At 35.3% G+C, this 13,473-nt stretch overlaps 1 protein-coding gene across 1 annotated transcript in view; it reads right to left on the bottom strand.

Moving 5' to 3' along the window:
- Snrk (SNF related kinase) overlaps window positions 1–13,473 on the bottom strand; it is a 72,278-nt gene that overhangs the window by 11,269 nt on the left and 47,536 nt on the right. The window contains exons 7-9 of the mRNA XM_074173943.1: window positions 12,590–12,778; window positions 7,241–7,564; window positions 92–448 (exon numbers count right to left, since the gene is read on the bottom strand). Of these exons, the coding sequence (XP_074030044.1) occupies window positions 92–448; window positions 7,241–7,564; window positions 12,590–12,778 (870 nt within the window). The remainder of the gene's footprint in view (window positions 1–91; window positions 449–7,240; window positions 7,565–12,589; window positions 12,779–13,473) is intronic.

Genomic DNA, 13,473 nt, shown 5'->3' on the forward strand with positions numbered 1-13,473 from the left:
TTTAATGAATATTGTAACAATTTTTTCTCTTAAGAGATTTTAATTGTTATCCGTCTAGTACTGAAAATGAAATAATAAACAGAAATCTCACCTTTGGTGCAAAAGAGCTCGGCAAGGTCAAGATAGTCGTCGAAACGACAACAGCCTGCTGCTGCTGATGCGACTGATCCTCCTGGACTTCCGTTATTCTGTTCAGCGACTGGCTCTCCCTCAGCCGGGTCTTACATGTCTTCTTTCTGTGATTCCTCTCGTTCTTGTACGTTCCGTTCTTATCCTTGCATTTTTGCGGGTCTGTCCCCCTGTTCGAGCAGAAAGTGCCGCCGCCCTTCAGAGTAGCGAAGCCGCTACCGCTAGAGCCAACTCCTGTGCCTGGTTCTTGTGAATCGCTGCTGTCATCGTGGCTATCTCGACGAACTTCGAATGATTTCGAAGGGGTGCCGGTTAGTTTCTGATAACAAACATAATGTCACAATTAGAAGAAAAAAAGACAATTGGTCTCCAACTATATTGAAAACCTATATTAAATAACAACAATGATATATATCGCACATCCAGACTGGAAAAGGCACAACTCAAAGTCATGTTTTCAGGTAATCTCAGTTAAAAGGGATCAAATCCCGTTGCAAAACTTATCTGAAATGCCCCCTTTTTTTATCTGAGATTAATTTTCCACGCACCACTAGACTTCACCAGTCAATTATAACCTGTCTTTTCAAGTGTTCCCCGATGTGCAACCCATATTTTATTTTACATAATTTTTCAATGCTCATTTTAGAAGCTATTCATCTAGATGCTAATGTGCAAATCGTACTATTTTATTTTATCACTTGTGAAATGTATGTTATTTCTCGATTTGGAAATATAAGTTTTTAAAAAAATATTTATTTTGAAAAAGGAAAAAGTTGAGTTACAATTGAACAGAAACTGAATATAAACACAACTGATACAACTTTAATGTAACTGTAATTATAACTTGAAAGTAACAAATGTATCTAACTCATTTCGCCACGCAGGACGTTTTAAAAAAAAATAATTGATTACATAATCTAAAATGGAACAAAGAAAATGAAGGTTATTTTTGCCCTTGTTTTGGAGAACTGCGTATTGCCGGATGTCGATTCAGCATAAGTCAGCATCGACATTTGTCCTGTTTACACCCTGGGTATGAATAGAGAAGTTAAATAAACAACATATAACATGTATAACCAGATACCTAATGTCTCATTATCTCAATGTTATTGCTATATTTGTTATCTCTTTCTAATTGTCTCAATTTGTAATTATCTATGTTCTGTAATGGGCTTGTCCTTTTGAATAATAAACAAAAATAATAACAGTGTAGCATTTCTTTCAACTTAACTCCAATAACAAAATTAGAGACAAGTAGCCTGATATACAGACTAACCTCTTCAAAGCAAACAGATATATACGGATTATACAACTATTCACTGAAATTAGCCAAAGAATAGTTAATCAGCCTCATAGATTCCTCCAATAATGCCTGTTTTGAAAAAGGTGTTTTTCCAGATCTACCTCAAACTCAATTTCTTTAATCACCATCCTATCAAAATTGCATGAATTGGCTTATAACATCAGGTGAACCATTTATTTCAGTGAGAAAAATTCTACTAAACCATAATCAACCCTTTAGAAAGGAAAAGTCTACTATAACTGCATTTAAAATTATGATTATTTATATCACAGACGAATTTTCCTTGATAACGTTTTCAATGCAATATCAAACAAAATCGTGCAGATTTAGTGACGTCAGTACTTTTGTCAAGGAAAAAGCTATATAAAAGAAGCAGAGTTAGTGCCAATTTTTTGTTGAGATGTTACATTTTTGAACCATTTTAAGATTCCTTCTTTTATTATGTTTATGGACAGAGGAGTATCTTTGATGTGTTGAATTATCCTATCTTTATTATTGAAATCATCAAAAAGAGAGAGTGCGCATGCTAACTGAGCTTCCTTCAAAAACTCTCCCTCTTGAAAAGATTTACTATGCCAAGCAATGACATTTGCAGTCGCGTAACTTGTCGCGCTCTAATGACAATTTTTGCCAACAATTTAATAATAGATGTTGACTGTTTTTCTGTCTTTCAATGCACTTGCAATTGATTCTTTTTGTTCTGGTTTGCGTTTTTGACTAACGGATTTGTGATATGTTTCACATACCAGTGTCCCACAACATATCTCTCTATCCACTAAGTTTGAAATTATCCGATACTCTTACTATATTGCACTTTTTTCTTACAAAGATAACCGTGTTATCGTGTTTGAACAGACCCAAGTGCTTAATGGAGCCCAGAGCTACCACCCAAGACTGTTTTGGGAAATATAAAAACGATTTTAACCGAAAAGAAAAAAGGATAAATTGACATCAATAAGGTCGGGCTACCTGTAAATCATGGTCGGAAAGACCCACACCCTAAATGGGTGCGACCAATCAGCCTTACATCCTTCCTGTTGAAAGGACTTGAGAGGATACTGGACAAACACATCAGGAGGGTGGCATTATATGCATTCCCCTGAATAATCACCAGTATGCTTATCAAACCGGCAAATCAACAGATTTACCATTAAACACCCTTGTAGAGAAAATCTCCCAGTCCCTTGACTGGGAGATTCTCGATATTGAAGGAGTATTTTATAATGTACTACTTCAATCTATAGGATCGTCTCTGGCTAGGAAAGGTATAGAATCGACCATAACTGGCTGGATTTATGCCATGCTGGTAAACAGAACTGCAACTACGACTCTTCAAGACGAGGTCGGGGTCACCAGAGGCTGCCCTCAAGCTATATCCCCTTCTGTGGTCGCTCCTGATTGATAGTCGATCCCCTCGACAGAAGAAAAATAAATCTGCAAGCTTATGCAGATGACCTTGTCATCTTAGAAAGGTCCACGCCGGGAAGGATAGCTAAAAACCGATTTAAACAACTATAGACCCATATCTATACTACCATCACCATCGAAGGTTTTTGAAAGAGTAATTTACAAACGACTGGTTACTTTTTTAAATCAGAATAAGATACTTGCTCCACAACAGTATGGTTTCAGACAAGGACGGTCAACCGAACTTGCAATCTATAATACTGTAACAGAAATTATGAAAAATGTTGAGTTAGGATTCTTCTAAATAAACTAGAAGGATATGGTATTAGAGGCAAAGCACATGATCTCATCAACTCTTACTTATCTGGGAGATCACAAATAGTGGACGTTTCTCAAAATAATTCGTCGGCTCTTTCCACTAAAAACCCCATTACACAAGGAGTACCACAGGGGTCTAACCTGGGCCCAATTCTTTTCCTAGTATATGCAAATGATCTCTCAAATTCACTCGACCCTGGACTAGTATACCAGTTTGCAGATGATACATCGGTTATAGTGTCATCTGAAGCCCCGTCTACCCTCTCCAGACAATTATCCCAAGCAGCTCAAAAAATGATTGATTGGTGCAAGGAAAATGACCTAAAATTAAATACAGGAAAAACAGGGCTTATAACATTCAGCAAATCCCAAAATAGGCTAGAATCGATATATGCCAAATTGCTTTACAAATCTATTCCTGAAATAAGTGATATTAAATTCTTAGGGGTCACAGTGGAAAATAATCTTACATGGGAAATCCATCTAAACAAACTTAACTCTAGACTGGGTACTACAGTAGGTCTAATCCGTGCACTAAGAGATCAAGTATCATTAGATAGTCTGAAGATATACTATTATGCGCATATTCAATCTATTATTCAAACGGAATTATTTTCTGGGGATCACAGTCATATAAAATCTTCAAAACTCAAAAAAGGATAATTCGCTGTATGTTAAAACTACCTCATAGATCAACATGTAGACCACACTTCAAGATGCTAGACATATTAACAGTTCCTTCAATCTATTTTCTGCAATTAGTCATGTTTGTCAAAAAACATTATAGTATCTTCATGAGAAATTGTGATCTTTACTCAAACCAAATGACTATAAATACCAAACACAAGAATGAACTAAGCATACCGAGACATAATTCATCATTTTTTGAAAAAGGACCGCATTACAAAGCCATAAAGGCTTATCAATCTCTCCCAAGAGAAATTAGAAATACAGAAAACCACAACAGACTCTCAGTCATTGATTATCTAAAAACCAAAGTTTATTATAGTTTCGCAGTTGGTGATGGGTCTCTATGCGATTGCACCATAACTGAGTACTGCGCAAAATTCTTTTAATAGTCCTTCTTAAATTATCCAACATGTAATGTTGACCAATTATAAAAATTGTGATATAGGAACTGTAGTTGCAATAAATATCACATATTGCAAATCTTAACCCATTGACGTCAATGTAGATTTATAGGAAGAATATTACTATTACTATTATTATTGTTACTATATTATTATTCAACCGTCTTATTTATTATTGTACTGTACCTTATTATACTATTATTATCATTATATATAACAAATATTGTAAATATCATCCTATTGACGTTGCCCTGTCCATTGTAGATTTATATGGCAATAAACGATATTATTATTATTATTATTATTATTGTAATATCCTCCAAAGCACGATGTACGTTGTTCACAATTGGTGCCTAAGGGAGCAGATGTCTGTTGACTCCAGCAAAACTGTGACAATCCCCTTCACCAGGATGAGAAAATTGGACGATCTAACGCCACTTTATCTCAATGGTGAGGTCATTCTATTTGGAATGGAGGTGAAATATCTTGACAATGTCCTTGATAAAAAACTCACCTGGAATGCTCACTTAGAAAAAGTTTTACACAAAGCCAGACTGTCGCTATGGACATGTCAAAGAATTTGTGGTAAACTTGTGGTTAAGGTCCCAATTGCACAAATCAATTCAATGCAGAGTGCAACAGACTGTTGGTCGACATTGGAAGTCACAGCATTCTGGAAATGACCTGTGACTTTATGCCTCAAACTTTCAACTACGAACTGCCTTATAAAGTACTGTTCCCGAGAGGAGTGGATCCTCCCAGGACAGAGATATCAACCTACCTAGGAACCTATGCGACTGTATTTTACAACACTATTGTTCAATAACAGCAAAATATGCAGTTGATACAGTCTCGAGCAACGACCCAATCAAATATTTGAAGGGAGTTCAAATAGGTCAAACATTTGATTTAATCCCCATTAACCTAGATGAATTAAAAGAGGTTATTCGAGAAATTAGAAATAAAAGAACATCAGGTACTAATGAAATGTCTGTCAAAATCTTTGAGACACTGACAGATTGTGTTTTGAGCGTTCTTGTCTCATTGATAAATGATTCCTTTGTGAACGGCTCATTTTCTGAATTTTCAAAAACTTCTGTAGTGATTCCGCTCTTCAAAGGTGGTACCGGGGATGATCCAATAAACTACAGACCTATATCACTTGTTCCGACCTTATCCAAAATTATTGAAAGAATCATAACAAGGCGGCTAATTTACTTTCTCTATAATAATAACATATTGAGTCCACAGCAGTATGGGTTTCAAAACAACAAAAATACAAGTGATGCAATTTTCAACTTTCTACATAAGATTTATAGTGATATGAATTCTGGTGCCTATTCAGCAGCTGTATTCTGTGACTTTTCCAAGGCATTTGACCTCGTTGATCACGGAATCTTACTGCGGAAGCTGAAACATCATGGTTTTGAGCACAGAAGCATTAGATGGTTTGAATCGTACTTATTGCATCGAAAACAAATTGTAAGACTCTCAACCGACTCAAATGTAGGAGAAATCAAAGCAGGTGTTCCTCAAGGTTCCATCCTAGGACCCATCTTGTTTCTATTGTATATTAATGATATAACACAACTGGATCTAACTGCTAGCATCACATTATTTGCAGACGACACAACGTTGCTGTGGCAGGGAAAAGATCCTACAAAATTAGCTCAAGATGCCACTGTAGACATGGAAAAAATTAAGAGCTGGTGCGACTCAAATAAGCTTTCTTTAAACTTTGATAAAACCCATCTCCTCACCTTCAAATGTGAACTCCCACCTCTTAGTTTGAATAACAACATTTTCGAGATGAAATTGTCCTCTAAATTCTTAGGACTTCACATTGATAATAAGCTTAAATTTATCAAGTGGAATAAAAAACTTGCATCTGGCTGCTTTGTAGTGAAGTCAGTTTCGAAGGAACTGGGTAGAACCTTTGCAAAATCTGCGTACTTTGCCTTTGTGGATGCACATATGAGATATGGTATTGCCTTCTGGGGAGTATGCAGCAAATCGGCTTCGTTAAGAAGCTAGGTTTATTTGGTCGAGTGTGAATAGGTGTGAGCCACAATAAACCCTTGCGGATTGCTTTGGACCTAACCTAACCTAACCTGTAAACCATATTCGTGGAAGGAGGTCATTTGATTCAAACAATAAAAACTAAGCCTACCACCAACGCAATAAAACAGTTGTCAACGAAACATCTGGCAAAAAAACAACCTGCAAACTACAGCCAACATACTCAGAAATGGATTTTATATAGAGTCTTTCAACAGAGACTTCCAAACTTTGACAATTGATAACGGCCATCTTGTTGAAGCTACATTTGTCAAATTAGTTTTTATGTATTCAGTATGTTTTACCAAATTACCATGAAAGGATACAGCATTCAACACATGCAAATAATAAAATTGTTTTATCAAAATGGATGTTCCGTTCGGGAGACGTACTGCGTGCTTCGCCCATTCTACAGTTGCCATAATCATCCTACCAAGAGGACTATTCGCAATGTGGTGAGTAATTTTGAGTCCACTGAATCAGTATACGATCGACCAACACCCGTACTTTGACGAAACGTAAAATCCGTTGAAAACATCGCCGCTGTCTGTGAGAGTATGCAGGAGAATCCGAGGCAGTCGATTTCATGTCACTCACAAAAACTAAGCCTTTCGGAGACCGCAACTCGCCACAAATAAGCCACAAACCACAGCAGTCCTCAAATCCATTCCATTGGTCAAATTCAGCCCGATTTATGTGCCAGAGTCACGAAAAATTTGACGTTTCGGATGCGCTCCACTCTGAGAAGCCGTGGCGGACATTTGAACGATATTGTATTCCACATGTAATGGCATCAATAGGTTTTTATAACGAATAAAAAATTTAGATGATATCTCACACACACACTTTGTTTAATTTAAATTTAAAGATAGGAAGCGCCTTATGAAAGACCCTATAGATTACACCATGTAATAGTGACTAATAAAGTACATACCTGTGCACGCTTTTTGCGTTTCTCGCTGTCATCATCGCTAGCATCTGACGAGCTACATGATGCGGTACGATTTTTGTTGAAACGGGACTTCCTGCTTTCGCTTATGAAACTCCTTGTTATATCAGGTGTTTTAGAACGATCTGAATTCAAGAGTGTCTTGTTTATCGGTGGACAAAGATCATCTTCTTCTTTGACCAATTTTTCATCTATGCTAGTCGTAATTATTGGTTCTGGGGGAGGTAGATCTAGTTTCGTAACTTTGAATATTTTGAACTTTCCGTTTCTGGAGACTCTGCAGCAAGGTGACTTTTTGGCACTCGATACCTAAAACCATTTGTACATAGTACATAACAATATCTCAGAATAATACCAGAAATTTTGGGAAGATCGTTAATGACAAAAGAAAAACTCACCTAAACATACACAATGTCATATAATAAAAAATCAGTTCTATAAATAATAAATATACATTCTACTGTGTTGTGGTATATACTGAACGATAGAGAAAATTGTACTCTAATCATTGATACTGTTTATTTTTTTCGCCTCTTTTCAGTTTATTACTATATAATGTCCGAGCGATTTTCGGCGAATTTTTCTCTACGAATTCTAATTGAACCAAAGCGCTGCCAAAACAACTGAAAAATTAACCAGGCATTTGGCAATAATAGTATTAATGAACGCACTGTTCAACGTTGGTTTGCAAAATTCCATTTAGGAGATTTAAGCTTAGAAGATAAGCCCCGAAATGGTCGACCCACAGTAATCCAGGACGATGATTTGAGGACCTTGGTGGAGACTGACCCATCATAAACAGTGCGTGGGATGGCGGAAGAACTGGGCGACAGCTCCCATGCTGTTTTTGATGGTTTGAAGCGTATTCGAATGGTCAAAGAGCTCAAAAAATTTGTGTCCTACAATTCGAACGACTGACACGTCTAGAGGTCTGTTCTTCTTTGCTTTTGTGCAACCAAAACGACCCTTTTTTAGATCGGATCATCCCGTGTGATGACAAGTGGATTCTCTACGACAGGACAGTAACCTCAAAGTCCTACAAATATGTAATAAAGGGAAAAAAATGATAAAAAAACGTTTAAAACAAGCTTTTATTCAAGTGCCCTAAAAGATCACAATAACATTTTGAATGTGGTTAAACATTCATTTATGACTTTACAGAATTGAAATTAAAATAAAACCTTGTCGCGATGCTTGGAAGAAATCTCTACATATTCAGTCAGATGAAAATTAAATTAAGAAACATTCTGACAGATCAACTAGGTACTGCAATAAATTTCAAACCCGATAAATCCTATGTGTGCAAAAAATTTATTCAAGGTTAAAGTTCCACATTTCAAGCATTCATGACACTTTTATTTAATTACAAACATTATGAATTGCTTACAAGTTTAGTAGATGCCTATCTAATTACAAAATTTCAATTACTAATTGAAATTATTGCGACAAGCTTTTATTATACTTTCAATTCTGTAAAGTCATAAATGAATGTGGTTAATGTGATTTAAAATTTTATTTTGATCTTTTTAGGGCACTTAAATGAAAGCTTGTTTTTTTAGCATTATGTGGTTAGAGAGTCAAAAAAATTGTGTGACAACCAGTTTATTAATAACGCTACCAATAAAGGGAAAGCAATATGGACATTGGTACAAAAGTACACAGGGAAAACAGAAAAGAAGAACGTTTCAATTCTAAGAAATATTGATAAAGAAGAAAAAGATAAAAAATTAATCTTAAACAAAGTAAATAGCTTCTACATAAATCAATGTTCTAAGTCTATCGTCATGACAACAAATGAACATACAAGTTTACATCCAATAAATATAACCCTATTTCTTGCACCAACAACTGAACATGAAGTAATCTCTACAATAATGTCACTAAAAAATCTAAAATCGGTTGGCTATGACGAAATCCCGGTAAAACTCTTGAAATATGTTGCACGTGAACTATCAACACCCCTAGCAATTATTATAAACATGATGCTTAATAAAGGAATATTTCCTGACAAATTAAAAATAGCTCATATAAAAGCAATCTTCAAAAAGGGTGACAAGGATCAAATAAAAAATTACAGACCTATAGCATTACTATCAAATATTAGTAAGATTTTTGAAAGAATCATATATAATCGCCTTATATCCTACCTTGAAACATTCGAACTATTAAGTGATACACAAAACGGTTTTCGAAAGGGTAAATCGACAACAAGAGCAATATATCAAGCTTTATGTTCAGTCATAAATAGTCAAAACAACAAGAAACATAGCTTAATGATTAACTTAGATCTTTCAAAAGCTTTTGACAATGTCAATCATAAAACATTGCTAAATAAACTTGAGGCTTATGGAATCAGGGGAACCTCAGCTAACTTGATAGAATCATACTTATATAATAGAAAACAGTACGTGGTCGAAAAATGTCACATCACAAATGAGGTTATAAGGTCTGATGAACTAACAATAATTAGAGGGGTACCACAAGGATCAATTCTAGGTCCATTGCTGTACATTCTCTATACCAATGAACTACAAATGGACAACAACTTAAACACTATACAATTTGCTGATGACACAACCGTTATCCTTGAAGAACAAAATGGAGATGACTTGGAAAGAAATGTGTTCGATGCTTTAAGTACCCTGGAAGCTTGGTTTGCACAAAATCACCTAAAGCTGAACCCTAATAAAACACAGGCAATCAAATTCTCACAGTCAGCTGAAAATGATTATACTTTTTCGGATGGTAAATCAACAATAACAACTAGTAAAAGTTCAAAATTCCTGGGAATTGAGCTAGATTTTAGACTGGATTGGAAATCTCATCTGGATACTTTGTCAGAAAATGTTGCAAGGCATTGCTATGCCCTAAGAGTCATCACTAAAACAATAAATGTTCAAGCGTCAATGTCTGTCTATTATGCACAAGTCCACTCAAGACTTAAATACGGCTTAATTTTTTGGGGTGCATCTGTGAACGTTAAAAAAATTTTTTCACTTCAAAAACGTTGCCTTAGTTATTTATAAATCCAAACAAACTGATAGCTGTAAACCTTTATTCATAGAAAAAAAAGTACTGACCCTATATAGTCAGTATATTCTTGACAGCATAATGTTTATTAAAAGCAATCCAAAGCTTTTTAACGACTTTGATAAAGCACACATCTACCCAACAAGAAATAAAGCAGATTTGGTTACTAATATTCCTAATTTTACTTATATTCAGAAAAATATACCGTATACTCTAATAAAAATCTATGACAAACTTCCAAATGCACTAAGAAGCCTCTCTAAAACAACACTCAAAAATAAACTTAAAAACTTTCTTCTAAATAGAGCATACTACTCAACTGATGAATATTTTAAAGATACCATCCCTTCAGATTTTACCTGTTAAAATGACTCACATTTAATTGATTTCAATTTTTAAATGTTTTTAACTGTATATTTATTACACTGACATGTTCTACGCTCATCTGGGCATTTTACTTCATTGTAATTGAACAAATAATAAATAATAAATAAATATGTTATTTTATATTTTTTAGTTTCAATCGATAGTTATCGATCAATAAGAAAGTCCATCTATAAAACGGCGAGACCTTCAACAGAAAAACTTAAGGAACGGGGAAAACTATTATTAGGATAAACTATATTCTATAGAAGTAGATAGGTACCTACTGCTCCGGCACACCTTATAGAAGAATTAGCATGTTATATTTCTTAGTCTATTCATTTCATTGATGGCGTCATTATTACATGGCCGAGTCCCAGTTAATTTTGAACAGTCTAATTCTTCTATCAGGCGGCCTTTGGCGTTTCAAGTTAACGCTTTTCATTGGCAAGTTTTTCATTTCGTTTCAATTTCTCTTTCTGTAACCTTCTTTACCTTTGTGTTGATGTTTCTTTATTTCCTATAGTGTTCCCACGAGTACCGAAGAAATATTTGTCAACCCTCCCAGAGCTTCGTTTAGCAGGTTAAGGTACGTTCACGACATCATTTTATACCCTGATGCTACTCAGTCCTCGGCACGGCCTCACCTTGACTTGGGTGGTAATTTGGTGAAAGATGCGCCACTTTTTTCAGCTTAGAGCTTACTCCTGCCTGACGAAACGCCGTTCCAGGTTTAATTTTGGAGTTTTCCTTCTCCTAGACGAGTTGCAGACCAATGCTAATGACGCCCATCTCACCAAATTACACAAGTCATGGTATGCCTTACGTGCCTGTTGCTCACATTGCGTGATGGACCCTTTTACTCTGTGAACTTGGAGGGTGGTAGATAATATTTTTTTACAATGCAAATAAATATGGGTTATTACAACCTACTACACCATTTATTGTCTTCTTTTTAGAGTCGGGAAGAAGGTATTTAAAGATAAAAGCTTGATTTATTTTTTCTTTCTAGAAATATATTTTTTTTTATTGAAGCCAACCCTGGATGTGGCATCTATTAACTGGTGGGCCTACCAACTGCCTATTATAAACGAATGCGATTACAAAATTTCGTGTCCCTGCTATTTACCGCTGGGGAGATCTCTCGTACGGAGCCGAGCCTGGCAGCAACATCAGGTCACGTTTATGATTAACATGCATTTTCATCGGTTCTGGACCAGCATGCAAAATTTCAGGTCAATCGGATACCGGAAAGCGGGTCAAATTAAACTTTCAAGATTTGTTAACATACATACAAGTCAAGTTAAATAAAAACTTTTAAAAATGAATTTGTTGGAAGCCATGGAAATTGACAAATCAATTAAAAACCAGAAATATAGACCCCTAAACAAGCAACTCAATTTATGTAGGTCTCCAGTCTTGAATTTATGAGTTTAACAACTCCTATAATCTTCAGTGTTGAATTTTAAAGTTAGCATCCTGGTCCTTCCATCTTACCTAAAAACTCCCGATATAACTGAGTTTTCTAATTTCACATTTCAGTTTTATACTTGATAATGGGTTTAAACCTGAAACCGGTTGTATAAATAAAATTAACTAGTGGGAATGAGACGAAAGTGTTTTTATTCATTTCATTAGTCATCAATTTATTCCTGTGTTATTTAAATGGAAAATGAAAATTCGCGATGAGTGACCTCTAAATATTAATATTGAGAGCTCCGATTTCCACGGGCGTCTTTTTTTACTATTAGTAAGATATTTCACTGAGGGTTTTGAAAAAAAAATAGTCGGTTTTCTGTACCAGTCTAATATTCACACAATTGTAAAATTGAATTCATCATTATAAATGAATGTTCTTTCATAACCGAGATTCATATTTTTTCAAAAAACTCGATTTCTTAAAATTTTGAAATTAGCAATTTTGTGATGAATGTCTGGTACCTGTTTTTGTTCGACAATAGGCCTTCTTTTCTCCGATTCAGCTATCCTTTCTTGGATTGTGAGATTCAGTCGGCCTTCTGAACGGGATCCCCTGCGGTTCAAGGGTGGCCCTAGGTCATCCCTACCAGAACAAGAAGAAATATCTTCTTCTTCTTCGTCTTCTTGTACAATACTGCATTTGCGAGATCTCTGGAAATAAGAGAATATAATTGAAAAATGTATGAAAACTTCTTTTGTTGGTATTACCACGGAAGATGATTTTAAAGTCCTTTTTCATTATTTATTTTGTAATGGAGTTCATGTAGTAATCAAGTTTCATAATCATAAACTTACATTTTCGTATTAAATCCCAGATCAGTCATTGTTTGGTATATAAATCCTTTATTTCGTCAAAGTCTAATACATAAAGTAGGAGATAAGAAAAACATTAGGAATTATAGAGCAGTTTGCAATCAGTCAGAGATGGCTAAGATGTTTGATTATATGCTTACAAAGAAACTTTCCTGGGACTGTAAACCTTTACTCAATCCCCAACAACACGGTTTCTCAGAAACTAAATCCACTTGTACCAATCTTGCTCTTTACACAAACTACTTAACTGAAAATATTCAGAGGAGGCTACATGTTTACTCTGTCTATACTGATTTTTCCAAAGCCTTATGCTTACAAAGAAACTTTCCTGGGACTGTGAGTCTTCATTCAATCCCCAACAACACGGTTTCTCAGAAGGTAAATCCACTTGTACCAACCTTGCTCTTTGCACAAACTACTTAACTGAAAATCTTTAGAGGAGGCTATTGGTTGAATCTGTCTATACTGACTTTTCCAAAGCCTTATGCTTACAAAGAAACTTTCCTGGGACTGTAAACCTTTACACAATCCCC

This window comes from Leptinotarsa decemlineata, unplaced genomic scaffold, assembly GCF_025532065.1.
Source record: "Leptinotarsa decemlineata unplaced genomic scaffold, Ldec_3_MD MMD2_P_RNA_scaffold_12, whole genome shotgun sequence".
NCBI lineage: Eukaryota > Metazoa > Arthropoda > Insecta > Coleoptera > Chrysomelidae > Leptinotarsa > Leptinotarsa decemlineata.